Below are 23,109 nucleotides of genomic sequence, written 5' to 3' on the forward strand. Positions count from 1 at the left end.
ACTTTTTGCGTAAATTTGAATACAGTTTCTTTTTCGACTAAAATAACTAAACAAATGTATTAAATTATTTATTATTTTTTTAAAATAACTTCAGAGAGAAAAATATAACGTTGATCAAAAGTAAATGAATTATCGTTCGTGATTGTGCAATAAAGAAAATTATTCAATATTGGCATTCTTTATTTCTCAAGGTTTATACAATTCAAATGTTTTTTAAGCTGACAGATGTGCCGAACGTTGAATGGCTCTGTTTTGGTACGACGAATTTGACGTTTTTCTTTTGACAAATTCTGTCCGGCTCGCAGGAACGTAAGAATTTAACGTGCTTAGGTGTTTACAGAACTTCGCCAATAAACCGTAAGGCTTTTTTACAGTGAACTAAGTGGAATAGTTAATTTAGACAAAAGTATACAAATCAAAAATGGATACTGGCTGTCAAGATATTTTGGGAGACATCGAAGATCTTATTTCGGCTGATGATCCTTCGCCCAGTGAACGCTACGCTAATAAAACAGATGTAACAGTACGTGCTAAGCGTACTAAAATTCGCGCCTTGCGGCCAAAAGAACCCACGGTTTGTATCGAAAAACCGGTACTGGATAGTGTCATTCCGGAGACGCAGCAAATTTACATGAAAACGTGGGGCTGCGCCCATAACACATCCGATACGGAGTACATGGCTGGCCAGCTGGCACAGTACGGCTATAACCTAACAAACGATAAGGGCACGGCCGATCTATGGGTGCTTAACAGCTGTACGGTAAAAAACCCATCCGAAGATACCTTTCGCAATGAGATTGAAGCGGCTCATCAAGCTGGGAAGCATGTGGTTGTGGCTGGCTGTGTTCCGCAGGCTGCCCCAAGATCGGACTATTTAAAAGGATTGAGCGTAGTTGGTGTACAACAGATCGACCGTGTTGCGGAAGTTGTAGAAGAAACACTGAAAGGACACTCCGTGCGCTTGCTACAAGCGAAAAAAGTAGACGGACGCAAGGTAGCAGGACCGAAGCTCGCTCTTCCAAAAGTTCGCAAAAACCCTTTAATAGAGGTTATTCCAATAAACTCTGGGTGCCTTAATGCATGCACTTACTGCAAAACAAAATTCGCCCGTGCCGATTTGGTGAGCTACCCTGTTCAGGAAATTGTTGATCGCGCGATGCAGGTATTCCAGGAAGGAGTCTGTGAAGTTTGGCTTACATCGGAAGACACTGGTTCGTTCGAAGTCAATGTTATTCGTATTGCATTGTTTAGTATTGATTTCTAATTTGCTTGCAGGAACCTATGGCCGAGATATCGATTCTTCGCTTCCTATATTGTTGTGGAAACTAGTTGAGGTAATTCCTGAGGGTTGCATGATGAGACTTGGGATGACCAATCCGCCATACATTTTGGAGCATCTGGAAGAAATGGCCAAAATTTTGTCCCATCCGCGTGTATACAGTTTTTTACACATACCCGTGCAAAGTGGATCGGATACAATTCTCGGTGAAATGAAGCGCGAATACTGTGTAAAGGATTTCGAACGAATGGTTGACTATTTACGACGTCAGGTGCCGGGAATCACTATCGCAACAGACATCATTTGTGGATTTCCTGGAGAAACGGAAGCTGATTTTCAAGATACGTTAGCACTGTGTCAAAAGTATCAGTTCCCCAGTCTGTTCATAAACCAGTTCTTTCCACGTCCCGGAACACCAGCGGCGAAAATGTCTCGAGTGCCGGCAAATGAAGTGAAGACCCGAACCAAACGATTAACCGATTTGTTCCATTCCTATGAGCCGTACCAAAAGTACGGTGTGGGGTCTAGGCAAACGGTGCTTGTTACAGAAATCTCGCACGATCGTAAGCATTACGTTGGTCATAACAAATTCTATGAGCAAATTCTGCTACCTATGCACAACAATTTACTGGGAAAACAAGTAGAGGTTAGTGTTGAAGGGAAACAGTGTCACATAGGCGTTCATTAAATTGTTTTTCTTACAGGTGGAAATCACAGGATGCACTAAGTTCAGTATGTTCGGAAACGTTTTGCAGCGTGAACAAGAATGGGTTAATTGCAGTAAGCCTGTGTCCACAACTTTAATGACGCATACCGCCGAAACAAACGAATCGAAATATCGGTCAGTGTTGGCTTACTTCTTGCTATCGTGCAGTGTGGCGATAGTTTGTAAATACATTATCATGTTATTGGGCTTCTAGAATAACGTTGGTTTTTGTAAAAACTCTTGATTGTGTACATAAACTGACTGCATTATGAAATTCACGAGATGTTCCTAAACGATGAATATGTGATGTTTTATCATTTCTTAAACGACTGTCATAAATCCATCAGCATTCGATAGGTACACACTTTCTTTTTGTGTGTTTGCAGCCACATTGAAATGTGGTCCAATGAGACAATTTTTCAAAACGGATCCGGTCTTAATAACAGCCTTTTCACCGACTATGCAATTTTCGATTACAACGCTGTAATTGGAACATAGTGTTAAGTTAATGTTTAGTTAGTTTGTGGTATTTATATTACTTACTTCTCTTCAACCTTGACGCCGTCCATTAGAACACTATTATTGATACGAGTTTTCGGTTCAACAGTGCAACCATTTGCGATTACGTTCAGATTAAGTGAAGTTTTTTCACTAATCGTACTCATGTCTCCAACTGCGCATTTTGTTATCTGCGTGGATTTAATCGAGCTCGTTTTAGAGACTAGCTCGCGATCAGTTAAACCAGTTAGTGCAGCAAACACCTCAAAAATCTCAAAACAGAAACAATTGCTCAACATTAAATACACCGTAATGTGTTTCGAAAAGTTTCTTACCTGCATGTTGCACGACAAAAACGAACGAACGTTGTTCACCCTCAATCCAAATGCAGCTGGGTCCACAAAATGGGCGTAACAACGTATGGGATGCAAAGTCAAATTTTCTTCTTTATTGAATACGGAAGCTTTGTTGATCTTCGTATCCATTTCAGTGTAGGTTGCAAACTTGAGAAACAGATATACATATATACATGAGGCATACTTAAGCATACAGGAACAACTTGATCAATTTTTGTTTTTTCGAGACATATTAAAAGTATCAGAAAAAAATAACAATAGTCTAATATTACCTTGAATATGCTATCCATTTTGGTTTTTCTTACATACTTCGAAGTACCATCATTGATTGGAAGAGCCGGAGCCTGAAGCAACTGCTTCTCAATAATATGCGGTAGCAGTTCTTCCTTCACAGTCGAAATCATGCCAATTGTAAGCAGATATTCTACAACCCATTTTTTCATAATGTAAATATGTGCATCAAGCAGACTGGACGATATTGTCAGGTCAGGATATTCATTAAGTATCTCGCTGGATAGTTTAACAGTTTCCTCGAGGTCGCTAGAAGAAGCCATAAACACCACTCTACCCGATGTCTTGTCATAACCGATTAAATCCTTTTCCGCTTTGATCTTCAATTTAGGACCAGGCAGAACAACATCTTGATCTTTGCCGTTTTCCATCAACAATAGTTCGATGGAGGCGTCAAGCTCGCGGAATTTCGAGAGGAACGGGTACAAATTTATTTCCATTAAAGAGTCACATGATACTACCACGACATCGGACTTGATTCTGTGGAGAGACATACATGTAAAAGAATTAAGCAACCAATAACATTTACTTTACCCACAGACTTACTTATCCGAAACGAGTCGCAACGAATCAGCGGTGCCACATTCCACATCCTTAGGAACAGAAAAATAATCCAGTTTCAGCTTCAATTGTAGCTTATCCAAACGATGCTGTATTTCTTGTTTCTCTAACTCCTGTACTATGACTAGCACGTCTAAAAGAACCAAAATAAAATATTAGTAAAAACATTTCGCAATCGAGCCGTTTTATCAACTAAGTAGGGAAAGCCACTAATCGTACCAGTAAAACCGTGCCGTTGCAACAATTGTAGTGGATACCATATCATCGGATATGGTCCAACGGGCAGTAGGCATTTTGGTTTTCCTTCTAATATTTCCAGAAGACGAGTACCCTTTCCTGCTGCCAACACAATCGCTTGAAATTCTAACTGGCCCATGATGTACTATAGATTTATAAAACTTGTATGGTTGGAATTGTTTTGCTTTTGATGTGACAATTACCACTGTCGACGGTGTCGTCAGCGTCAAGGTACATATATAAACAATGTTCATTCCAGTAATAAAAATTGACAAATTCATCTACGGAATTGAATTTTATTTTACTCGTATCGTTAATAATCAAATTGAGAATTCCGTGTGATAATGCCATTGAGCCAAGAAAGATAAAGTAATGGATAAAATAACACAGTAACAAATGCTAATGAACCGCGTGGCATCTCTGTCGTAACATTTGCCGGTCGAACAGCTGACGAAGAGAAAAGTTTTTGGACTGCAACTATAAACGCGGCTTCGTAATGTTGCCAAGAAATTTGAACCAGATCACGGCGGTCAAGATATTTGCAGTAAGGTGATATATTATAAACACCTTCCGCATACTGAAAAAATCATCAGCACGCTATTTTGTGAAGAGAAAAGTATGTCGGTCAACCAGCTAAATGCTCCACCAAGTTCGGCTTCATCTGAAAGGTAAGATATTGCATACGAATGAGCTCATGTTATCGATCCGACGCATACAGTTTTCTCTTGCTTCTAAATGTTAACAATTTTCTGTAAAAGTAAAACCGTGTATCAAGAAATCGAAGTATTGCGCTGCACGCGTGTTCTTTATTGAAGTGATAATTGTGGCTAATTGAGAAAATGTCTGTACAAAATTTTCTCTTCTTTTGTTTCTTGATTCATCCCTGCAGTGACGCAAGCGAACCCAAGGAATGCGGCACGTTAGATCTCAACAACGGAGTGCACTCTTGCGATAGTGGTTATGATGCGGAAATGGTACCAGACTGCTGTCCAGCTTCGCCGGCCACGGTTCCAAGTAAAACTACTCGTTCGAATTCATTTGGATCGCAACTTCGCTCGCCAAAACCACGCCGCCAGAGAACCACATCGGTGAACCAAAACACCATCAACTCTAATGAGGCGATTATTCGCTCGAACAATCGTACAATCTACACAGCCGGGCGGCCACCATGGTACAACTGTGCTGGCCAGCAAGTTGAACCCTTCGTGATAGGTAGTCAACATTGCATCTAGAATCGGTGCTGTCATTTTTCTCAATTTTCACCCTATTTCTTTCGATTTTTTTAGGTATTTGCGGTGGAAGTGCATCAGGAAAGACTACCGTTGCACAGAAAATAATCGAAAGCTTGGACGTGCCATGGGTTACACTATTATCCATGGATTGTTTCTATAAAATATTGAACGATAAACAGCATGAGCAAGCGAATCGCAACGAGTATAATTTTGATCATCCCGATGCTTTCGACCTGGAGCTGATGAAGGATGTTATTCAACGGCTGAAAGAAGGAAGAAAAGTTGAGGTCCCGGTGTATAATTTTGTTACACACTCAAGAGAGCAACACACGGTAAGTAAGGCGACAGGTAGTACAAATAAGTAGATTTGCGAATATATAGCAATTATTTTGTAATTACTCGTTTGTAAACGTTTCAGAAAACTATGTATGGTGCAAATGTTATCATTTTTGAGGGTATTCTGACGTTTCACAGCAAGGAAATACTGAAGATGCTCGATATGAAAATATTTGTCGATACGGATGCAGACATCAGGCTTGCTAGGCGTCTAAAACGGGATATCATGCAGCGTGGTCGTGACCTGGACGGTGTACTTAAACAATATTCGACCATGGTAAAACCGGCGTACAGCTGTTATATCGCCCCAACCATGGCACATGCAGACATCATAGTGCCACGCGGTTCGAGTAACATTGTTGCTATTAGGCTTATCGTACAACATGTACATACGCAACTGCAGTTGGTAGGTGTACAATCGAATGGTATTGTGCGGTGCTTTAAATCAAGAAACATGTTTTTTATGTTATTTTATTCCTCTTTAGCGTGGATTCAAACTTAGAGAGGCGTTGGCACATTCATATATCGGTCAGCCGATGCCGGATTCGTTAAAACTGCTTCCAACAACGCCTCAGATCAAAGGCCTCCACACTTTCATACGCAATGCAAATACCGCCCGTGATGAGTTTATATTTTACTCGAAACGGTTAATCCGTTTAGTTCTAGAATATGCGCTAAGCTTGCTTCCATTCCGGGCCGTTGAAGTCGAAACACCTCAAAGTATGCCATATAAAGGCAAACGAATGGCGTGCCAAAAAATATGTGGTGTATCGATCCTTCGTGCCGGGGAAACTATGGAGCAGGCTGTTAGCGATGTCTGCAAGCATATTCGTATTGGAAAGATTTTAATCCAGACTAACCAACTAACTGGTGAGCCTGAGGTAAGTGTACGGCAACAGGTTAGAGTGAAGACCATTTTTAGCATTTGTTGACGATTATCTCGTTTCGCATTTGAATAGCTGTATTATCTTCGACTGCCGAAAGATATAAAAGATTATCGTGTGGTGTTAATGGATGCAACTGTTGCTACTGGGGCAGCAGGTAAGAATCACTTTGCAAGAATAATTTCATATGTTTACACAATTTAATGTTTATAATTCCTTATCTAGCCATTATGGCGATTCGCGTACTACTGGATCATGATGTTCCTGAGGAAAATATACTGCTTGTGTCGTTGCTGATGGCGGAAATTGGCGTTCATTCGATAGCATACGCCTTTCCGAAAGTGCAAATCGTAACCTCTGCCCTTGATCCAGAGATAAATGAAAAGTTTTATGTCATACCTGGGATTGGAAATTTTGGTGACCGTTACTTTGGTACAGAACCAACGGATACGACGTACGAGTAGCACAAACGTTGCTCAATTTTCAGTGTTAGTGCTCGAGCAAATGCGCAATAAAGGTTTACTTGCCTCTGATAAACCTATTCAATTATCTCCAATTGACGAGTTCCAAAATATGGAAACGTTCATATGATTAGCATCTCTTTTTGCAATTAGTTCATTCTATTTTTTACTTCGTGTAGCTTTATTTTAGATGAGTCTGGGTAGCGCTTTTTAATTTAACTTTATTAGCGAAACATAGAAATCATCTGGTCTTAGTATAGTCTAAGTTAGCTGTTATGAAAATCACATAAAACTATTTGTTGATTTTATGTAAAAATAAAACAAAAAAAGATTAATCTCTACTTTTATTAGCTGTTGCCTAACTGACAGTTTATAGTATCAATTAAATTTATTAGTTTTTAATATCTACTAACGGCATTTTTTTGTAAAACGCTATTTCAATATATCATCTATTTTTAGTGCATGTAAAGAATTTTTTTCAACTTTCGAATTTTGAATTTCTACCATGTATGCAGAAGTATTAATTTACTTCGGATTGATGCATCAAAAAAAATATTACTTAAAAATATGTCTTAAAGACATTGTTGTTAATATACGATCTGTAACATTTTACAAGATAGGTGATAAACGACAAAAAAGAATACTGATAAATAAAATTAGGATAATTTCAAATATATGACTACTCGCTTTGTGCTCCCCGTCGTTTAATTTTCGACACCGCTGCGGTTGCTGTAATGGTTCTTATTGCAAACGAACGTCGCCGATGCTTGGCAACGACCATACCATGTTGAAAACACCGGTTCTCGTCCGATCACCGAAGTTAAGCAACATCGGGCATGGCTAGTACTTAGGTGGGTGACCACTTGGGAAAACCATGTGTCGTTGGCATCCCAACTTTTTTTCATCAATGTTTGGTTGTATTTTGTACTGCTTGTTGATGGAAAAAACTTTTTTCATACTCTTTTTTATCGAAAATTGTATTTTTATTTGTTCCGTCTATCCTAGCCTGGAATCGAACCTTAGCTTTATGCTTCCCGTCGTTTAATTTTAGACACCGCAGCGGTTGCTGGGATGGTTCTTATTGCAAACGAACGTCGCCGATGCTTGGCAACGACCATACCATGTTGAAAACACCGGTTCTCGTCCGATCACCGAAGTTAAGCAACATCGGGCATGGCTAGTACTTAGGTGGGTGACCACTTGGGAAAACCATGTGTCGTTGGCATCCCAACTTTTTTTCACTTCCAGCATCAGTGTTTGGTTGTATTTTGTACTGCTTGTTGAGGGAAAAAACTTTTTCATACTCTTTTTAATCGAAAATTATATTTTTATTTGTTCCGTCTATCCTAGCCTGGAATCGAACCTTAGCTTTATGCTTCCCGTCGTTTAATTTTAGACACCGCAGCGGTTGCTGGGATGGTTCTTATTGCAAACGAACGTCGCCGATGCTTGGCAACGACCATACCATGTTGAAAACACCGGTTCTCGTCCGATCACCGAAGTTAAGCAACATCGGGCATGGCTAGTACTTAGGTGGGTGACCACTTGGGAAAACCATGTGTCGTTGGCATCCCAACTTTTTTTCACCTCCAGCATCAGTGTTTGGTTGTATTTCGTACTGCTTGTTGATGGAAAAAACTTTTTTCATACTTTTTTTCATCGAAAGTTATATTTTTATTTGTTCCGTCTATCCTAGCCTGGAATCGAACTTATGCTTTTTGCTCCCCGTCGTTTAATTTTAGACACCGCAGCGGTTGCTGGGATGGTTCTTATTGCAAACGAACGTCGCCGATGCTTGGCAACGACCATACCATGTTGAAAACACCGGTTCTCGTCCGATCACCGAAGTTAAGCAACATCGGGCATGGCTAGTACTTAGGTGGGTGACCACTTGGGAAAACCATGTGTCGTTGGCATCCCAACTTTTTTTCACCTCCAGCATCAGTGTTTGGTTGTATTTTGTACTGCTTGTTGATGGAACAAACTTTTTCATACTCTTTTTAATCGAAAATTGCATTTTTATTTGTTCCGTCTATCGTAGCCTGGAATCGAACCTGTGCTTTTTGCTCCCCGTCGTTTAATTTTAGACACCCCATCGGTTGCTGGGATGGTTCTTATTGCAAACGAACGTCGCCGATGCTTGGCAACGACCATACCATGTTGAAAACACCGGTTCTCGTCCGATCACCGAAGTTAAGCAACATCGGGCATGGCTAGTACTTAGGTGGGTGACCACTTGGGAAAACCATGTGTCGTTGGCATCCCAACTTTTTTTCACCTCCAGCATCAGTGTTTGGTTGTATTTTGTACTGCTTGTTGATGGAACAAACTTTTTTCATACTCTTTTTTATCGAAAATTGTATTTTTATTTGTTCCGTCTATCGTAGCCTGGAATCGAACCCGTGCTTTTTGCTCCCCGTCGTTTAATTTTAGACACCGCAGCGGTTGCTGGGATGGTTCTTATTGCAAACGAACGTCGCCGATGCTTGGCAACGACCATACCATGTTGAAAACACCGGTTCTCGTCCGATCACCGAAGTTAAGCAACATCGGGCATGGCTAGTACTTAGGTGGGTGACCACTTGGGAAAACCATGTGTCGTTGGCATCCCAACTTTTTTTCACCTCCAGCATCAGTGTTTGGTTGTATTTTGTACTGCTTGTTGATGGAACAAACTTTTTCATACTCTTTTTCATCGAAAATTGCATTTTTATTTGTTCCGTCTATCCTAGCCTGGAATCGAACGTTAGCTTTATGCTTCCCGTCGTTTAATTTTAGACACCCCATCGGTTGCTGGGATGGTTCTTATTGCAAACGAACGTCGCCGATGCTTGGCAACGACCATACCATGTTGAAAACACCGGTTCTCGTCCGATCACCGAAGTTAAGCAACATCGGGCATGGCTAGTACTTAGGTGGGTGACCACTTGGGAAAACCATGTGTCGTTGGCATCCCAACTTTTTTTCACCTCCAACATCAGTGTTTGGTTGTATTTCGTACTGCTTGTTGAAGGAAAAAACTTTTTTCATACTTTTTTTCATCGAAAGTTATATTTTTATTTGTTCCGTCTATCCTAGCCTGGAATCGAACTTGTGCTTTTTGCTCCCCGTCGTTTAATTTTAGACACCGCAGCGGTTGCTGGGATGGTTCTTATTGCAAACGAACGTCGCCGATGCTTGGCAACGACCATACCATGTTGAAAACACCGGTTCTCGTCCGATCACCGAAGTTAAGCAACATCGGGCATGGCTAGTACTTAGGTGGGTGACCACTTGGGAAAACCATGTGTCGTTGGCATCCCAACTTTTTTTCACCTCCAGCATCAGTGTTTGGTTGTATTTTGTACTGCTTGTTGAGGGAAAAAACTTTTTCATACTCTTTTTAATCGAAAATTATATTTTTATTTGTTCCGTCTATCCTAGCCTGGAATCGAACCTTAGCTTTATGCTTCCCGTCGTTTAATTTTAGACACCGCAGCGGTTGCTGGGATGGTTCTTATTGCAAACGAACGTCGCCGATGCTTGGCAACGACCATACCATGTTGAAAACACCGGTTCTCGTCCGATCACCGAAGTTAAGCAACATCGGGCATGGCTAGTACTTAGGTGGGTGACCACTTGGGAAAACCATGTGTCGTTGGCATCCCAACTTTTTTTCACCTCCAGCATCAGTGTTTGGTTGTATTTCGTACTGCTTGTTGATGGAAAAAACTTTTTCATACTTTTTTTCATCGAAAGTTATATTTTTATTTGTTCCGTCTATCCTAGCCTGGAATCGAACTTGTGCTTTTTGCTCCCCGTCGTTTAATTTTCGACACCCCATCGGTTGCTGGGATGGTTCTTATTGCAAACGAACGTCGCCGATGCTTGGCAACGACCATACCATGTTGAAAACACCGGTTCTCGTCCGATCACCGAAGTTAAGCAACATCGGGCATGGCTAGTACTTAGGTGGGTGACCACTTGGGAAAACCATGTGTCGTTGGCATCCCAACTTTTTTTCACCTCCAGCATCAGTGTTTGGTTGTATTTTGTACTGCTTGTTGATGGAAAAAACTTTTTTCATACTCTTTTTCATCGAAAGTTTTATTTTTATTTGTTCCGTCTATCCTAGCCTGGAATCGAACTTGTGCTTTTTGCTCCCCGTCGTTTAATTTTAGACACCCCATCGGTTGCTGGGATGGTTCTTATTGCAAACGAACGGCGCCGATGCTTGGCAACGACCATACCATGTTGAAAACACCGGTTCTCGTCCGATCACCGAAGTTAAGCAACATCGGGCATGGCTAGTACTTAGGTGGGTGACCACTTGGGAAAACCATGTGTCGTTGGCATCCCAACTTTTTTTCACCTCCAGCATCAGTGTTTGGTTGTATTTTGTACTGCTTGTTGATGGAACAAACTTTTTTCATACTCTTTTTTATCGAAAATTGTATTTTTATTTGTTCCGTCTATCGTAGCCTGGAATCGAACCCGTGCTTTTTGCTCCCCGTCGTTTAATTTTAGACACCGCAGCGGTTGCTGGGATGGTTCTTATTGCAAACGAACGTCGCCGATGCTTGGCAACGACCATACCATGTTGAAAACACCGGTTCTCGTCCGATCACCGAAGTTAAGCAACATCGGGCATGGCTAGTACTTAGGTGGGTGACCACTTGGGAAAACCATGTGTCGTTGGCATCCCAACTTTTTTTCACCTCCAGCATCAGTGTTTGGTTGTATTTTGTACTGCTTGTTGATGGAACAAACTTTTTCATACTCTTTTTCATCGAAAATTGCATTTTTATTTGTTCCGTCTATCCTAGCCTGGAATCGAACGTTAGCTTTATGCTTCCCGTCGTTTAATTTTAGACACCCCATCGGTTGCTGGGATGGTTCTTATTGCAAACGAACGTCGCCGATGCTTGGCAACGACCATACCATGTTGAAAACACCGGTTCTCGTCCGATCACCGAAGTTAAGCAACATCGGGCATGGCTAGTACTTAGGTGGGTGACCACTTGGGAAAACCATGTGTCGTTGGCATCCCAACTTTTTTTCACCTCCAGCATCAGTGTTTGGTTGTATTTTGTACTGCTTGTTGATGGAACAAACTTTTTCATACTCTTTTTAATCGAAAATTGCATTTTTATTTGTTCCGTCTATCGTAGCCTGGAATCGAACCTGTGCTTTTTGCTCCCCGTCGTTTAATTTTAGACACCCCATCGGTTGCTGGGATGGTTCTTATTGCAAACGAACGTCGCCGATGCTTGGCAACGACCATACCATGTTGAAAACACCGGTTCTCGTCCGATCACCGAAGTTAAGCAACATCGGGCATGGCTAGTACTTAGGTGGGTGACCACTTGGGAAAACCATGTGTCGTTGGCATCCCAACTTTTTTTCACCTCCAGCATCAGTGTTTGGTTGTATTTTGTACTGCTTGTTGATGGAACAAACTTTTTCATACTCTTTTTAATCGAAAATTGCATTTTTATTTGTTCCGTCTATCGTAGCCTGGAATCGAACCTGTGCTTTTTGCTCCCCGTCGTTTAATTTTAGACACCCCATCGGTTGCTGGGATGGTTTTTATTGCAAACGAACGTCGCCGATGCTTGGCAACGACCATACCATGTTGAAAACACCGGTTCTCGTCCGATCACCGAAGTTAAGCAACATCGGGCATGGCTAGTACTTAGGTGGGTGACCACTTGGGAAAACCATGTGTCGTTGGCATCCCAACTTTTTTTCACCTCCAGCATCAGTGTTTGGTTGTATTTTGTACTGCTTGTTGATGGAACAAACTTTTTCATACTATTTTTAATCGAAAATTGTATTTTTATTTGTTCCGTCTATCCTAGCCTGGAATCGAACCTGTGCTTTTTGCTCCCCGTCGTTTAATTTTAGACACCGCAGCGGTTGCTGGGATGGTTCTTATTGCAAACGAACGTCGCCGATGCTTGGCAACGACCATACCATGTTGAAAACACCGGTTCTCGTCCGATCACCGAAGTTAAGCAACATCGGGCATGGCTAGTACTTAGGTGGGTGACCACTTGGGAAAACCATGTGTCGTTGGCATCCCAACTTTTTTTCACCTCCAGCATCAGTGTTTGGTTGTATTTTGTACTGCTTGTTGATGGAACAAACTTTTTCATACTCTTTTTAATCGAAAATTGCATTTTTATTTGTTCCGTCTATCGTAGCCTGGAATCGAACCTGTGCTTTTTGCTCCCCGTCGTTTAATTTTAGACACCCCATCGGTTGCTGGGATGGTTCTTATTGCAAACGAACGTCGCCGATGCTTGGCAACGACCATACCATGTTGAAAACACCGGTTCTCGTCCGATCACCGAAGTTAAGCAACATCGGGCATGGCTAGTACTTAGGTGGGTGACCACTTGGGAAAACCATGTGTCGTTGGCATCCCAACTTTTTTTCACCTCCAGCATCAGTGTTTGGTTGTATTTTGTACTGCTTGTTGATGGAACAAACTTTTTCATACTCTTTTTAATCGAAAATTGCATTTTTATTTGTTCCGTCTATCGTAGCCTGGAATCGAACCTGTGCTTTTTGCTCCCCGTCGTTTAATTTTAGACACCCCATCGGTTGCTGGGATGGTTCTTATTGCAAACGAACGTCGCCGATGCTTGGCAACGACCATACCATGTTGAAAACACCGGTTCTCGTCCGATCACCGAAGTTAAGCAACATCGGGCATGGCTAGTACTTAGGTGGGTGACCACTTGGGAAAACCATGTGTCGTTGGCATCCCAACTTTTTTTCACCTCCAGCATCAGTGTTTGGTTGTATTTTGTACTGCTTGTTGATGGAACAAACTTTTTCATACTCTTTTTAATCGAAAATTGCATTTTTATTTGTTCCGTCTATCGTAGCCTGGAATCGAACCTGTGCTTTTTGCTCCCCGTCGTTTAATTTTAGACACCCCATCGGTTGCTGGGATGGTTCTTATTGCAAACGAACGTCGCCGATGCTTGGCAACGACCATACCATGTTGAAAACACCGGTTCTCGTCCGATCACCGAAGTTAAGCAACATCGGGCATGGCTAGTACTTAGGTGGGTGACCACTTGGGAAAACCATGTGTCGTTGGCATCCCAACTTTTTTTCACCTCCAGCATCAGTGTTTGGTTGTATTTTGTACTGATTGTTGATGGAAAAAACTTTTTTCATACGCTTTTTTATCGAAAATTGTATTTTTATTTGTTCCGTCTATCGTAGCCTGGAATCGAACCTGTGCTTTTTGCTCCCCGTCGTTTAATTTTAGACACCCCATCGGTTGCTGGGATGGTTCTTATTGCAAACGAACGTCGCCGATGCTTGGCAACGACCATACCATGTTGAAAACACCGGTTCTCGTCCGATCACCGAAGTTAAGCAACATCGGGCATGGCTAGTACTTAGGTGGGTGACCACTTGGGAAAACCATGTGTCGTTGGCATCCCAACTTTTTTTCACCTCCAGCATCAGTGTTTGGTTGTATTTTGTACTGCTTGTTGATGGAACAAACTTTTTCATACTCTTTTTAATCGAAAATTGCATTTTTATTTGTTCCGTCTATCGTAGCCTGGAATCGAACCTGTGCTTTTTGCTCCCCGTCGTTTAATTTTAGACACCCCATCGGTTGCTGGGATGGTTCTTATTGCAAACGAACGTCGCCGATGCTTGGCAACGACCATACCATGTTGAAAACACCGGTTCTCGTCCGATCACCGAAGTTAAGCAACATCGGGCATGGCTAGTACTTAGGTGGGTGACCACTTGGGAAAACCATGTGTCGTTGGCATCCCAACTTTTTTTCACCTCCAGCATCAGTGTTTGGTTGTATTTTGTACTGCTTGTTGATGGAACAAACTTTTTTCATACTCTTTTTTATCGAAAATTGTATTTTTATTTGTTCCGTCTATCGTAGCCTGGAATCGAACCCGTGCTTTTTGCTCCCCGTCGTTTAATTTTAGACACCGCAGCGGTTGCTGGGATGGTTCTTATTGCAAACGAACGTCGCCGATGCTTGGCAACGACCATACCATGTTGAAAACACCGGTTCTCGTCCGATCACCGAAGTTAAGCAACATCGGGCATGGCTAGTACTTAGGTGGGTGACCACTTGGGAAAACCATGTGTCGTTGGCATCCCAACTTTTTTTCACCTCCAGCATCAGTGTTTGGTTGTATTTTGTACTGCTTGTTGATGGAACAAACTTTTTCATACTCTTTTTCATCGAAAATTGCATTTTTATTTGTTCCGTCTATCCTAGCCTGGAATCGAACGTTAGCTTTATGCTTCCCGTCGTTTAATTTTAGACACCCCATCGGTTGCTGGGATGGTTCTTATTGCAAACGAACGTCGCCGATGCTTGGCAACGACCATACCATGTTGAAAACACCGGTTCTCGTCCGATCACCGAAGTTAAGCAACATCGGGCATGGCTAGTACTTAGGTGGGTGACCACTTGGGAAAACCATGTGTCGTTGGCATCCCAACTTTTTTTCACCTCCAGCATCAGTGTTTGGTTGTATTTTGTACTGATTGTTGATGGAAAAAACTTTTTTCATACGCTTTTTTATCGAAAATTGTATTTTTATTTGTTCCGTCTATCGTAGCCTGGAATCGAACCCGTGCTTTTTGCTCCCCGTCGTTTAATTTTAGACACCGCAGCGGTTGCTGGGATGGTTCTTATTGCAAACGAACGTCGCCGATGCTTGGCAACGACCATACCATGTTGAAAACACCGGTTCTCGTCCGATCACCGAAGTTAAGCAACATCGGGCATGGCTAGTACTTAGGTGGGTGACCACTTGGGAAAACCATGTGTCGTTGGCATCCCAACTTTTTTTCACCTCCAGCATCAGTGTTTGGTTGTATTTTGTACTGCTTGTTGATGGAACAAACTTTTTCATACTCTTTTTCATCGAAAATTGCATTTTTATTTGTTCCGTCTATCCTAGCCTGGAATCGAACGTTAGCTTTATGCTTCCCGTCGTTTAATTTTAGACACCCCATCGGTTGCTGGGATGGTTCTTATTGCAAACGAACGTCGCCGATGCTTGGCAACGACCATACCATGTTGAAAACACCGGTTCTCGTCCGATCACCGAAGTTAAGCAACATCGGGCATGGCTAGTACTTAGGTGGGTGACCACTTGGGAAAACCATGTGTCGTTGGCATCCCAACTTTTTTTCACCTCCAGCATCAGTGTTTGGTTGTATTTTGTACTGATTGTTGATGGAAAAAACTTTTTTCATACGCTTTTTTATCGAAAATTGTATTTTTATTTGTTCCGTCTATCGTAGCCTGGAATCGAACCTGTGCTTTTTGCTCCCCGTCGTTTAATTTTAGACACCCCATCGGTTGCTGGGATGGTTCTTATTGCAAACGAACGTCGCCGATGCTTGGCAACGACCATACCATGTTGAAAACACCGGTTCTCGTCCGATCACCGAAGTTAAGCAACATCGGGCATGGCTAGTACTTAGGTGGGTGACCACTTGGGAAAACCATGTGTCGTTGGCATCCCAACTTTTTTTCACCTCCAGCATCAGTGTTTGGTTGTATTTTGTACTGCTTGTTGATGGAACAAACTTTTTCATACTCTTTTTAATCGAAAATTGCATTTTTATTTGTTCCGTCTATCGTAGCCTGGAATCGAACCTGTGCTTTTTGCTCCCCGTCGTTTAATTTTAGACACCCCATCGGTTGCTGGGATGGTTCTTATTGCAAACGAACGTCGCCGATGCTTGGCAACGACCATACCATGTTGAAAACACCGGTTCTCGTCCGATCACCGAAGTTAAGCAACATCGGGCATGGCTAGTACTTAGGTGGGTGACCACTTGGGAAAACCATGTGTCGTTGGCATCCCAACTTTTTTTCACCTCCAGCATCAGTGTTTGGTTGTATTTTGTACTGCTTGTTGATGGAACAAACTTTTTCATACTCTTTTTAATCGAAAATTGCATTTTTATTTGTTCCGTCTATCGTAGCCTGGAATCGAACCTGTGCTTTTTGCTCCCCGTCGTTTAATTTTAGACACCCCATCGGTTGCTGGGATGGTTCTTATTGCAAACGAACGTCGCCGATGCTTGGCAACGACCATACCATGTTGAAAACACCGGTTCTCGTCCGATCACCGAAGTTAAGCAACATCGGGCATGGCTAGTACTTAGGTGGGTGACCACTTGGGAAAACCATGTGTCGTTGGCATCCCAACTTTTTTTCACCTCCAGCATCAGTGTTTGGTTGTATTTTGTACTGATTGTTGATGGAAAAAACTTTTTTCATACGCTTTTTTATCGAAAATTGTATTTTTATTTGTTCCGTCTATCGTAGCCTGGAATCGAACCTGTGCTTTTTGCTCCCCGTCGTTTAATTTTAGACACCCCATCGGTTGCTGGGATGGTTCTTATTGCAAACGAACGTCGCCGATGCTTGGCAACGACCATACCATGTTGAAAACACCGGTTCTCGTCCGATCACCGAAGTTAAGCAACATCGGGCATGGCTAGTACTTAGGTGGGTGACCACTTGGGAAAACCATGTGTCGTTGGCATCCCAACTTTTTTTCACCTCCAGCATCAGTGTTTGGTTGTATTTTGTACTGCTTGTTGATGGAACAAACTTTTTCATACTCTTTTTAATCGAAAATTGCATTTTTATTTGTTCCGTCTATCGTAGCCTGGAATCGAACCTGTGCTTTTTGCTCCCCGTCGTTTAATTTTAGACACCCCATCGGTTGCTGGGATGGTTCTTATTGCAAACGAACGTCGCCGATGCTTGGCAACGACCATACCATGTTGAAAACACCGGTTCTCGTCCGATCACCGAAGTTAAGCAACATCGGGCATGGCTAGTACTTAGGTGGGTGACCACTTGGGAAAACCATGTGTCGTTGGCATCCCAACTTTTTTTCACCTCCAGCATCAGTGTTTGGTTGTATTTTGTACTGCTTGTTGATGGAACAAACTTTTTTCATACTCTTTTTTATCGAAAATTGTATTTTTATTTGTTCCGTCTATCGTAGCCTGGAATCGAACCCGTGCTTTTTGCTCCCCGTCGTTTAATTTTAGACACCGCAGCGGTTGCTGGGATGGTTCTTATTGCAAACGAACGTCGCCGATGCTTGGCAACGACCATACCATGTTGAAAACACCGGTTCTCGTCCGATCACCGAAGTTAAGCAACATCGGGCATGGCTAGTACTTAGGTGGGTGACCACTTGGGAAAACCATGTGTCGTTGGCATCCCAACTTTTTTTCACCTCCAGCATCAGTGTTTGGTTGTATTTTGTACTGCTTGTTGATGGAACAAACTTTTTCATACTCTTTTTCATCGAAAATTGCATTTTTATTTGTTCCGTCTATCCTAGCCTGGAATCGAACGTTAGCTTTATGCTTCCCGTCGTTTAATTTTAGACACCCCATCGGTTGCTGGGATGGTTCTTATTGCAAACGAACGTCGCCGATGCTTGGCAACGACCATACCATGTTGAAAACACCGGTTCTCGTCCGATCACCGAAGTTAAGCAACATCGGGCATGGCTAGTACTTAGGTGGGTGACCACTTGGGAAAACCATGTGTCGTTGGCATCCCAACTTTTTTTCACCTCCAGCATCAGTGTTTGGTTGTATTTTGTACTGATTGTTGATGGAAAAAACTTTTTTCATACGCTTTTTTATCGAAAATTGTATTTTTATTTGTTCCGTCTATCGTAGCCTGGAATCGAACCCGTGCTTTTTGCTCCCCGTCGTTTAATTTTAGACACCGCAGCGGTTGCTGGGATGGTTCTTATTGCAAACGAACGTCGCCGATGCTTGGCAACGACCATACCATGTTGAAAACACCGGTTCTCGTCCAATCACCGAAGTTAAGCAACATCGGGCATGGCTAGTACTTAGGTGGGTGACCACTTGGGAAAACCATGTGTCGTTGGCATCCCAACTTTTTTTCACCTCCAGCATCAGTGTTTGGTTGTATTTTGTACTGCTTGTTGATGGAACAAACTTTTTCATACTCTTTTTCATCGAAAATTGCATTTTTATTTGTTCCGTCTATCCTAGCCTGGAATCGAACGTTAGCTTTATGCTTCCCGTCGTTTAATTTTAGACACCCCATCGGTTGCTGGGATGGTTCTTATTGCAAACGAACGTCGCCGATGCTTGGCAACGACCATACCATGTTGAAAACACCGGTTCTCGTCCGATCACCGAAGTTAAGCAACATCGGGCATGGCTAGTACTTAGGTGGGTGACCACTTGGGAAAACCATGTGTCGTTGGCATCCCAACTTTTTTTCACCTCCAGCATCAGTGTTTGGTTGTATTTTGTACTGATTGTTGATGGAAAAAACTTTTTTCATACGCTTTTTTATCGAAAATTGTATTTTTATTTGTTCCGTCTATCGTAGCCTGGAATCGAACCTGTGCTTTTTGCTCCCCGTCGTTTAATTTTAGACACCCCATCGGTTGCTGGGATGGTTCTTATTGCAAACGAACGTCGCCGATGCTTGGCAACGACCATACCATGTTGAAAACACCGGTTCTCGTCCGATCACCGAAGTTAAGCAACATCGGGCATGGCTAGTACTTAGGTGGGTGACCACTTGGGAAAACCATGTGTCGTTGGCATCCCAACTTTTTTTCACCTCCAGCATCAGTGTTTGGTTGTATTTTGTACTGCTTGTTGATGGAACAAACTTTTTCATACTCTTTTTAATCGAAAATTGCATTTTTATTTGTTCCGTCTATCGTAGCCTGGAATCGAACCTGTGCTTTTTGCTCCCCGTCGTTTAATTTTAGACACCCCATCGGTTGCTGGGATGGTTCTTATTGCAAACGAACGTCGCCGATGCTTGGCAACGACCATACCATGTTGAAAACACCGGTTCTCGTCCGATCACCGAAGTTAAGCAACATCGGGCATGGCTAGTACTTAGGTGGGTGACCACTTGGGAAAACCATGTGTCGTTGGCATCCCAACTTTTTTTCACCTCCAGCATCAGTGTTTGGTTGTATTTTGTACTGCTTGTTGATGGAACAAACTTTTTCATACTCTTTTTAATCGAAAATTGCATTTTTATTTGTTCCGTCTATCGTAGCCTGGAATCGAACCTGTGCTTTTTGCTCCCCGTCGTTTAATTTTAGACACCCCATCGGTTGCTGGGATGGTTCTTATTGCAAACGAACGTCGCCGATGCTTGGCAACGACCATACCATGTTGAAAACACCGGTTCTCGTCCGATCACCGAAGTTAAGCAACATCGGGCATGGCTAGTACTTAGGTGGGTGACCACTTGGGAAAACCATGTGTCGTTGGCATCCCAACTTTTTTTCACCTCCAGCATCAGTGTTTGGTTGTATTTTGTACTGATTGTTGATGGAAAAAACTTTTTTCATACGCTTTTTTATCGAAAATTGTATTTTTATTTGTTCCGTCTATCGTAGCCTGGAATCGAACCTGTGCTTTTTGCTCCCCGTCGTTTAATTTTAGACACCCCATCGGTTGCTGGGATGGTTCTTATTGCAAACGAACGTCGCCGATGCTTGGCAACGACCATACCATGTTGAAAACACCGGTTCTCGTCCGATCACCGAAGTTAAGCAACATCGGGCATGGCTAGTACTTAGGTGGGTGACCACTTGGGAAAACCATGTGTCGTTGGCATCCCAACTTTTTTTCACCTCCAGCATCAGTGTTTGGTTGTATTTTGTACTGCTTGTTGATGGAACAAACTTTTTCATACTCTTTTTAATCGAAAATTGCATTTTTATTTGTTCCGTCTATCGTAGCCTGGAATCGAACCTGTGCTTTTTGCTCCCCGTCGTTTAATTTTAGACACCCCATCGGTTGCTGGGATGGTTCTTATTGCAAACGAACGTCGCCGATGCTTGGCAACGACCATACCATGTTGAAAACACCGGTTCTCGTCCGATCACCGAAGTTAAGCAACATCGGGCATGGCTAGTACTTAGGTGGGTGACCACTTGGGAAAACCATGTGTCGTTGGCATCCCAACTTTTTTTCACCTCCAGCATCAGTGTTTGGTTGTATTTTGTACTGCTTGTTGATGGAACAAACTTTTTCATACTCTTTTTCATCGAAAATTGCATTTTTATTTGTTCCGTCTATCCTAGCCTGGAATCGAACGTTAGCTTTATGCTTCCCGTCGTTTAATTTTAGACACCCCATCGGTTGCTGGGATGGTTCTTATTGCAAACGAACGTCGCCGATGCTTGGCAACGACCATACCATGTTGAAAACACCGGTTCTCGTCCGATCACCGAAGTTAAGCAACATCGGGCATGGCTAGTACTTAGGTGGGTGACCACTTGGGAAAACCATGTGTCGTTGGCATCCCAACTTTTTTTCACCTCCAGCATCAGTGTTTGGTTGTATTTTGTACTGATTGTTGATGGAAAAAACTTTTTTCATACGCTTTTTTATCGAAAATTGTATTTTTATTTGTTCCGTCTATCGTAGCCTGGAATCGAACCTGTGCTTTTTGCTCCCCGTCGTTTAATTTTAGACACCGCAGCGGTTGCTGGGATGGTTCTTATTGCAAACAAACGTCGCCGATGCTTGGCAACGACCATACCATGTTGAAAACACCGGTTCTCGTCCGATCACCGAAGTTAAGCAACATCGGGCATGGCTAGTACTTAGGTGGGTGACCACTTGGGAAAACCATGTGTCGTTGGCATCCCAACTTTTTTTCACCTCCAGCATCAGTGTTTGGTTGTATTTTGTACTGCTTGTTGATGGAACAAACTTTTTCATACTCTTTTTCATCGAAAATTGCATTTTTATTTGTTCCGTCTATCCTAGCCTGGAATCGAACGTTAGCTTTATGCTTCCCGTCGTTTAATTTTAGACACCCCATCGGTTGCTGGGATGGTTCTTATTGCAAACGAACGTCGCCGATGCTTGGCAACGACCATACCATGTTGAAAACACCGGTTCTCGTCCGATCACCGAAGTTAAGCAACATCGGGCATGGCTAGTACTTAGGTGGGTGACCACTTGGGAAAACCATGTGTCGTTGGCATCCCAACTTTTTTTCACCTCCAGCATCAGTGTTTGGTTGTATTTTGTACTGCTTGTTGATGGAACAAACTTTTTCATACTCTTTTTAATCGAAAATTGCATTTTTATTTGTTCCGTCTATCGTAGCCTGGAATCGAACCTGTGCTTTTTGCTCCCCGTCGTTTAATTTTAGACACCCCATCGGTTGCTGGGATGGTTCTTATTGCAAACGAACGTCGCCGATGCTTGGCAACGACCATACCATGTTGAAAACACCGGTTCTCGTCCGATCACCGAAGTTAAGCAACATCGGGCATGGCTAGTACTTAGGTGGGTGACCACTTGGGAAAACCATGTGTCGTTGGCATCCCAACTTTTTTTCACCTCCAGCATCAGTGTTTGGTTGTATTTTGTACTGCTTGTTGATGGAAAAAACTTTTTCATACTCTTTTTAATCGAAAATTGTATTTTTATTTGTTCCGTCTATCCTAGCCTGGAATCGAACCTGTGCTTTTTGCTCCCCGTCGTTTAATTTTAGACACCGCAGCGGTTGCTGGGATGGTTCTTATTGCAAACGAACGTCGCCGATGCTTGGCAACGACCATACCATGTTGAAAACACCGGTTCTCGTCCGATCACCGAAGTTAAGCAACATCGGGCATGGCTAGTACTTAGGTGGGTGACCACTTGGGAAAACCATGTGTCGTTGGCATCCCAACTTTTTTTCACCTCCAGCATCAGTGTTTGGTTGTATTTTGTACTGATTGTTGATGGAAAAAACTTTTTTCATACGCTTTTTTATCGAAAATTGTATTTTTATTTGTTCCGTCTATCGTAGCCTGGAATCGAACCTGTGCTTTTTGCTCCCCGTCGTTTAATTTTAGACACCGCAGCGGTTGCTGGGATGGTTCTTATTGCAAACGAACGTCGCCGATGCTTGGCAACGACCATACCATGTTGAAAACACCGGTTCTCGTCCGATCACCGAAGTTAAGCAACATCGGGCATGGCTAGTACTTAGGTGGGTGACCACTTGGGAAAACCATGTGTCGTTGGCATCCCAACTTTTTTTCACCTCCAGCATCAGTGTTTGGTTGTATTTTGTACTGCTTGTTGATGGAACAAACTTTTTCATACTCTTTTTCATCGAAAATTGCATTTTTATTTGTTCCGTCTATCCTAGCCTGGAATCGAACGTTAGCTTTATGCTTCCCGTCGTTTAATTTTAGACACCCCATCGGTTGCTGGGA

General features: G+C 42.5%; 3 protein-coding genes and 45 non-coding genes across 48 annotated transcripts; 47 read left to right on the forward strand and 1 right to left on the reverse strand.

Annotated features, from left to right (window-relative positions):
• Positions 1-421: 421 nt before the first annotated feature.
• Positions 422-2,199, forward strand: LOC128722897 (threonylcarbamoyladenosine tRNA methylthiotransferase). The gene is made up of 3 exons (XM_053816584.1): positions 422-1,211; positions 1,276-1,925; positions 1,984-2,199. The coding sequence occupies exons 1-3, from the start codon at positions 422-424 to the stop codon at positions 2,197-2,199; spliced, it is 1,656 nt and encodes a 551-aa protein (XP_053672559.1).
• LOC128722898 (translation initiation factor eIF-2B subunit gamma) lies at positions 2,064-4,067 on the reverse strand. The gene is made up of 6 exons (XM_053816585.1): positions 3,911-4,067; positions 3,677-3,824; positions 3,112-3,610; positions 2,819-2,986; positions 2,529-2,755; positions 2,064-2,466 (listed from the first exon to the last, which is right to left on the reverse strand). The coding sequence occupies exons 1-6, from the start codon at positions 4,065-4,067 to the stop codon at positions 2,307-2,309; spliced, it is 1,359 nt and encodes a 452-aa protein (XP_053672560.1). The 3' UTR covers positions 2,064-2,306.
• A 479-nt stretch (positions 4,068-4,546) lies between these two features.
• Positions 4,547-6,884, forward strand: LOC128723373 (uridine-cytidine kinase-like 1). The gene is made up of 7 exons (XM_053817107.1): positions 4,547-4,596; positions 4,818-5,140; positions 5,215-5,492; positions 5,579-5,902; positions 5,982-6,377; positions 6,456-6,537; positions 6,606-6,884. Exons 1-7 carry the CDS (start codon positions 4,547-4,549, stop codon positions 6,842-6,844), a joined length of 1,692 nt encoding a protein of 563 aa, XP_053673082.1. The 3' UTR covers positions 6,845-6,884.
• A 726-nt stretch (positions 6,885-7,610) lies between these two features.
• On the forward strand, positions 7,611-7,729 carry LOC128727884 (5S ribosomal RNA). Its single transcript, XR_008410849.1, has one exon. It is a non-coding gene; the product is annotated as a 5S ribosomal RNA (ribosomal RNA).
• Positions 7,730-7,947: 218 nt separating this feature from the next.
• Positions 7,948-8,066, forward strand: LOC128728003 (5S ribosomal RNA). Its single transcript, XR_008410960.1, has one exon. It is a non-coding gene; the product is annotated as a 5S ribosomal RNA (ribosomal RNA).
• Positions 8,067-8,292: 226 nt separating this feature from the next.
• LOC128728070 (5S ribosomal RNA) lies at positions 8,293-8,411 on the forward strand. The gene has a single exon (XR_008411021.1). It is a non-coding gene; the product is annotated as a 5S ribosomal RNA (ribosomal RNA).
• A 227-nt stretch (positions 8,412-8,638) lies between these two features.
• Positions 8,639-8,757, forward strand: LOC128728081 (5S ribosomal RNA). The gene has a single exon (XR_008411032.1). It is a non-coding gene; the product is annotated as a 5S ribosomal RNA (ribosomal RNA).
• Positions 8,758-8,983: 226 nt separating this feature from the next.
• LOC128728093 (5S ribosomal RNA) lies at positions 8,984-9,102 on the forward strand. The gene has a single exon (XR_008411043.1). It is a non-coding gene; the product is annotated as a 5S ribosomal RNA (ribosomal RNA).
• Positions 9,103-9,329: 227 nt separating this feature from the next.
• On the forward strand, positions 9,330-9,448 carry LOC128727890 (5S ribosomal RNA). Its single transcript, XR_008410855.1, has one exon. It is a non-coding gene; the product is annotated as a 5S ribosomal RNA (ribosomal RNA).
• A 226-nt stretch (positions 9,449-9,674) lies between these two features.
• Positions 9,675-9,793, forward strand: LOC128727902 (5S ribosomal RNA). The gene has a single exon (XR_008410866.1). It is a non-coding gene; the product is annotated as a 5S ribosomal RNA (ribosomal RNA).
• Positions 9,794-10,020: 227 nt separating this feature from the next.
• Positions 10,021-10,139, forward strand: LOC128727914 (5S ribosomal RNA). Its single transcript, XR_008410877.1, has one exon. It is a non-coding gene; the product is annotated as a 5S ribosomal RNA (ribosomal RNA).
• A 226-nt stretch (positions 10,140-10,365) lies between these two features.
• On the forward strand, positions 10,366-10,484 carry LOC128727926 (5S ribosomal RNA). Its single transcript, XR_008410888.1, has one exon. It is a non-coding gene; the product is annotated as a 5S ribosomal RNA (ribosomal RNA).
• A 226-nt stretch (positions 10,485-10,710) lies between these two features.
• LOC128727938 (5S ribosomal RNA) lies at positions 10,711-10,829 on the forward strand. Its single transcript, XR_008410899.1, has one exon. It is a non-coding gene; the product is annotated as a 5S ribosomal RNA (ribosomal RNA).
• A 227-nt stretch (positions 10,830-11,056) lies between these two features.
• Positions 11,057-11,175, forward strand: LOC128727950 (5S ribosomal RNA). The gene has a single exon (XR_008410910.1). It is a non-coding gene; the product is annotated as a 5S ribosomal RNA (ribosomal RNA).
• Positions 11,176-11,402: 227 nt separating this feature from the next.
• On the forward strand, positions 11,403-11,521 carry LOC128727962 (5S ribosomal RNA). The gene has a single exon (XR_008410921.1). It is a non-coding gene; the product is annotated as a 5S ribosomal RNA (ribosomal RNA).
• Positions 11,522-11,747: 226 nt separating this feature from the next.
• LOC128727974 (5S ribosomal RNA) lies at positions 11,748-11,866 on the forward strand. Its single transcript, XR_008410932.1, has one exon. It is a non-coding gene; the product is annotated as a 5S ribosomal RNA (ribosomal RNA).
• Positions 11,867-12,092: 226 nt separating this feature from the next.
• Positions 12,093-12,211, forward strand: LOC128727985 (5S ribosomal RNA). The gene has a single exon (XR_008410943.1). It is a non-coding gene; the product is annotated as a 5S ribosomal RNA (ribosomal RNA).
• A 226-nt stretch (positions 12,212-12,437) lies between these two features.
• LOC128727997 (5S ribosomal RNA) lies at positions 12,438-12,556 on the forward strand. Its single transcript, XR_008410954.1, has one exon. It is a non-coding gene; the product is annotated as a 5S ribosomal RNA (ribosomal RNA).
• Positions 12,557-12,782: 226 nt separating this feature from the next.
• LOC128728010 (5S ribosomal RNA) lies at positions 12,783-12,901 on the forward strand. The gene has a single exon (XR_008410966.1). It is a non-coding gene; the product is annotated as a 5S ribosomal RNA (ribosomal RNA).
• A 226-nt stretch (positions 12,902-13,127) lies between these two features.
• Positions 13,128-13,246, forward strand: LOC128728022 (5S ribosomal RNA). Its single transcript, XR_008410977.1, has one exon. It is a non-coding gene; the product is annotated as a 5S ribosomal RNA (ribosomal RNA).
• Positions 13,247-13,472: 226 nt separating this feature from the next.
• LOC128728033 (5S ribosomal RNA) lies at positions 13,473-13,591 on the forward strand. Its single transcript, XR_008410988.1, has one exon. It is a non-coding gene; the product is annotated as a 5S ribosomal RNA (ribosomal RNA).
• A 226-nt stretch (positions 13,592-13,817) lies between these two features.
• Positions 13,818-13,936, forward strand: LOC128728045 (5S ribosomal RNA). The gene has a single exon (XR_008410998.1). It is a non-coding gene; the product is annotated as a 5S ribosomal RNA (ribosomal RNA).
• Positions 13,937-14,163: 227 nt separating this feature from the next.
• LOC128728057 (5S ribosomal RNA) lies at positions 14,164-14,282 on the forward strand. The gene has a single exon (XR_008411009.1). It is a non-coding gene; the product is annotated as a 5S ribosomal RNA (ribosomal RNA).
• Positions 14,283-14,508: 226 nt separating this feature from the next.
• LOC128728064 (5S ribosomal RNA) lies at positions 14,509-14,627 on the forward strand. Its single transcript, XR_008411016.1, has one exon. It is a non-coding gene; the product is annotated as a 5S ribosomal RNA (ribosomal RNA).
• A 227-nt stretch (positions 14,628-14,854) lies between these two features.
• LOC128728065 (5S ribosomal RNA) lies at positions 14,855-14,973 on the forward strand. Its single transcript, XR_008411017.1, has one exon. It is a non-coding gene; the product is annotated as a 5S ribosomal RNA (ribosomal RNA).
• A 226-nt stretch (positions 14,974-15,199) lies between these two features.
• LOC128728066 (5S ribosomal RNA) lies at positions 15,200-15,318 on the forward strand. The gene has a single exon (XR_008411018.1). It is a non-coding gene; the product is annotated as a 5S ribosomal RNA (ribosomal RNA).
• A 227-nt stretch (positions 15,319-15,545) lies between these two features.
• Positions 15,546-15,664, forward strand: LOC128728067 (5S ribosomal RNA). The gene has a single exon (XR_008411019.1). It is a non-coding gene; the product is annotated as a 5S ribosomal RNA (ribosomal RNA).
• A 226-nt stretch (positions 15,665-15,890) lies between these two features.
• Positions 15,891-16,009, forward strand: LOC128728068 (5S ribosomal RNA). Its single transcript, XR_008411020.1, has one exon. It is a non-coding gene; the product is annotated as a 5S ribosomal RNA (ribosomal RNA).
• Positions 16,010-16,236: 227 nt separating this feature from the next.
• On the forward strand, positions 16,237-16,355 carry LOC128728071 (5S ribosomal RNA). Its single transcript, XR_008411022.1, has one exon. It is a non-coding gene; the product is annotated as a 5S ribosomal RNA (ribosomal RNA).
• Positions 16,356-16,581: 226 nt separating this feature from the next.
• On the forward strand, positions 16,582-16,700 carry LOC128728072 (5S ribosomal RNA). Its single transcript, XR_008411023.1, has one exon. It is a non-coding gene; the product is annotated as a 5S ribosomal RNA (ribosomal RNA).
• Positions 16,701-16,926: 226 nt separating this feature from the next.
• LOC128728073 (5S ribosomal RNA) lies at positions 16,927-17,045 on the forward strand. The gene has a single exon (XR_008411024.1). It is a non-coding gene; the product is annotated as a 5S ribosomal RNA (ribosomal RNA).
• A 227-nt stretch (positions 17,046-17,272) lies between these two features.
• Positions 17,273-17,391, forward strand: LOC128728074 (5S ribosomal RNA). The gene has a single exon (XR_008411025.1). It is a non-coding gene; the product is annotated as a 5S ribosomal RNA (ribosomal RNA).
• A 226-nt stretch (positions 17,392-17,617) lies between these two features.
• Positions 17,618-17,736, forward strand: LOC128728075 (5S ribosomal RNA). The gene has a single exon (XR_008411026.1). It is a non-coding gene; the product is annotated as a 5S ribosomal RNA (ribosomal RNA).
• A 227-nt stretch (positions 17,737-17,963) lies between these two features.
• Positions 17,964-18,082, forward strand: LOC128728076 (5S ribosomal RNA). The gene has a single exon (XR_008411027.1). It is a non-coding gene; the product is annotated as a 5S ribosomal RNA (ribosomal RNA).
• Positions 18,083-18,308: 226 nt separating this feature from the next.
• Positions 18,309-18,427, forward strand: LOC128728077 (5S ribosomal RNA). The gene has a single exon (XR_008411028.1). It is a non-coding gene; the product is annotated as a 5S ribosomal RNA (ribosomal RNA).
• A 227-nt stretch (positions 18,428-18,654) lies between these two features.
• LOC128728036 (5S ribosomal RNA) lies at positions 18,655-18,773 on the forward strand. The gene has a single exon (XR_008410991.1). It is a non-coding gene; the product is annotated as a 5S ribosomal RNA (ribosomal RNA).
• A 226-nt stretch (positions 18,774-18,999) lies between these two features.
• On the forward strand, positions 19,000-19,118 carry LOC128728078 (5S ribosomal RNA). Its single transcript, XR_008411029.1, has one exon. It is a non-coding gene; the product is annotated as a 5S ribosomal RNA (ribosomal RNA).
• A 227-nt stretch (positions 19,119-19,345) lies between these two features.
• LOC128728079 (5S ribosomal RNA) lies at positions 19,346-19,464 on the forward strand. Its single transcript, XR_008411030.1, has one exon. It is a non-coding gene; the product is annotated as a 5S ribosomal RNA (ribosomal RNA).
• A 226-nt stretch (positions 19,465-19,690) lies between these two features.
• Positions 19,691-19,809, forward strand: LOC128728080 (5S ribosomal RNA). The gene has a single exon (XR_008411031.1). It is a non-coding gene; the product is annotated as a 5S ribosomal RNA (ribosomal RNA).
• A 226-nt stretch (positions 19,810-20,035) lies between these two features.
• LOC128728082 (5S ribosomal RNA) lies at positions 20,036-20,154 on the forward strand. Its single transcript, XR_008411033.1, has one exon. It is a non-coding gene; the product is annotated as a 5S ribosomal RNA (ribosomal RNA).
• Positions 20,155-20,381: 227 nt separating this feature from the next.
• On the forward strand, positions 20,382-20,500 carry LOC128728083 (5S ribosomal RNA). Its single transcript, XR_008411034.1, has one exon. It is a non-coding gene; the product is annotated as a 5S ribosomal RNA (ribosomal RNA).
• Positions 20,501-20,726: 226 nt separating this feature from the next.
• LOC128728084 (5S ribosomal RNA) lies at positions 20,727-20,845 on the forward strand. The gene has a single exon (XR_008411035.1). It is a non-coding gene; the product is annotated as a 5S ribosomal RNA (ribosomal RNA).
• Positions 20,846-21,071: 226 nt separating this feature from the next.
• LOC128728086 (5S ribosomal RNA) lies at positions 21,072-21,190 on the forward strand. Its single transcript, XR_008411036.1, has one exon. It is a non-coding gene; the product is annotated as a 5S ribosomal RNA (ribosomal RNA).
• Positions 21,191-21,417: 227 nt separating this feature from the next.
• Positions 21,418-21,536, forward strand: LOC128728087 (5S ribosomal RNA). Its single transcript, XR_008411037.1, has one exon. It is a non-coding gene; the product is annotated as a 5S ribosomal RNA (ribosomal RNA).
• Positions 21,537-21,762: 226 nt separating this feature from the next.
• On the forward strand, positions 21,763-21,881 carry LOC128728088 (5S ribosomal RNA). The gene has a single exon (XR_008411038.1). It is a non-coding gene; the product is annotated as a 5S ribosomal RNA (ribosomal RNA).
• A 226-nt stretch (positions 21,882-22,107) lies between these two features.
• Positions 22,108-22,226, forward strand: LOC128728089 (5S ribosomal RNA). Its single transcript, XR_008411039.1, has one exon. It is a non-coding gene; the product is annotated as a 5S ribosomal RNA (ribosomal RNA).
• Positions 22,227-22,452: 226 nt separating this feature from the next.
• Positions 22,453-22,571, forward strand: LOC128728090 (5S ribosomal RNA). Its single transcript, XR_008411040.1, has one exon. It is a non-coding gene; the product is annotated as a 5S ribosomal RNA (ribosomal RNA).
• A 227-nt stretch (positions 22,572-22,798) lies between these two features.
• On the forward strand, positions 22,799-22,917 carry LOC128728091 (5S ribosomal RNA). The gene has a single exon (XR_008411041.1). It is a non-coding gene; the product is annotated as a 5S ribosomal RNA (ribosomal RNA).
• The last annotated feature ends 192 nt before the right edge of the window (positions 22,918-23,109 follow it).

This window comes from Anopheles nili, chromosome 3 (genome assembly GCF_943737925.1).
Source record: "Anopheles nili chromosome 3, idAnoNiliSN_F5_01, whole genome shotgun sequence".
Taxonomy (NCBI): Eukaryota; Metazoa; Arthropoda; class Insecta; order Diptera; family Culicidae; genus Anopheles; species Anopheles nili.

Excerpts from the sequence above, each read along its gene's own strand:
- LOC128722897 (XM_053816584.1), top strand. The coding sequence starts at position 422 with ATGGATACTGGCTGTCAAGATATTTTGGGAGACATCGAAGATCTTATT. Across the intron at positions 1,212-1,275 it reads GCTTACATCGGAAGACACTG|GAACCTATGGCCGAGATATC; the intron begins GTTCGTTCGAAG and ends ATTTGCTTGCAG. Across the intron at positions 1,926-1,983 it reads TACTGGGAAAACAAGTAGAG|GTGGAAATCACAGGATGCAC; the intron begins GTTAGTGTTGAA and ends TTTTTCTTACAG.
- LOC128722898 (XM_053816585.1), bottom strand. The coding sequence starts at position 4,067 with ATGGGCCAGTTAGAATTTCAAGCGATTGTGTTGGCAGCAGGAAAGGGT. Across the intron at positions 3,611-3,676 it reads TTGCGACTCGTTTCGGATAA|AATCAAGTCCGATGTCGTGG; the intron begins GTAAGTCTGTGG and ends GTCTCTCCACAG. Across the intron at positions 2,467-2,528 it reads GGCGTCAAGGTTGAAGAGAA|CGTTGTAATCGAAAATTGCA; the intron begins GTAAGTAATATA and ends TTCCAATTACAG.
- LOC128723373 (XM_053817107.1), top strand. The coding sequence starts at position 4,547 with ATGTCGGTCAACCAGCTAAATGCTCCACCAAGTTCGGCTTCATCTGAA. Across the intron at positions 5,493-5,578 it reads ACTCAAGAGAGCAACACACG|AAAACTATGTATGGTGCAAA; the intron begins GTAAGTAAGGCG and ends TAAACGTTTCAG. Across the intron at positions 5,903-5,981 it reads TACATACGCAACTGCAGTTG|CGTGGATTCAAACTTAGAGA; the intron begins GTAGGTGTACAA and ends ATTCCTCTTTAG.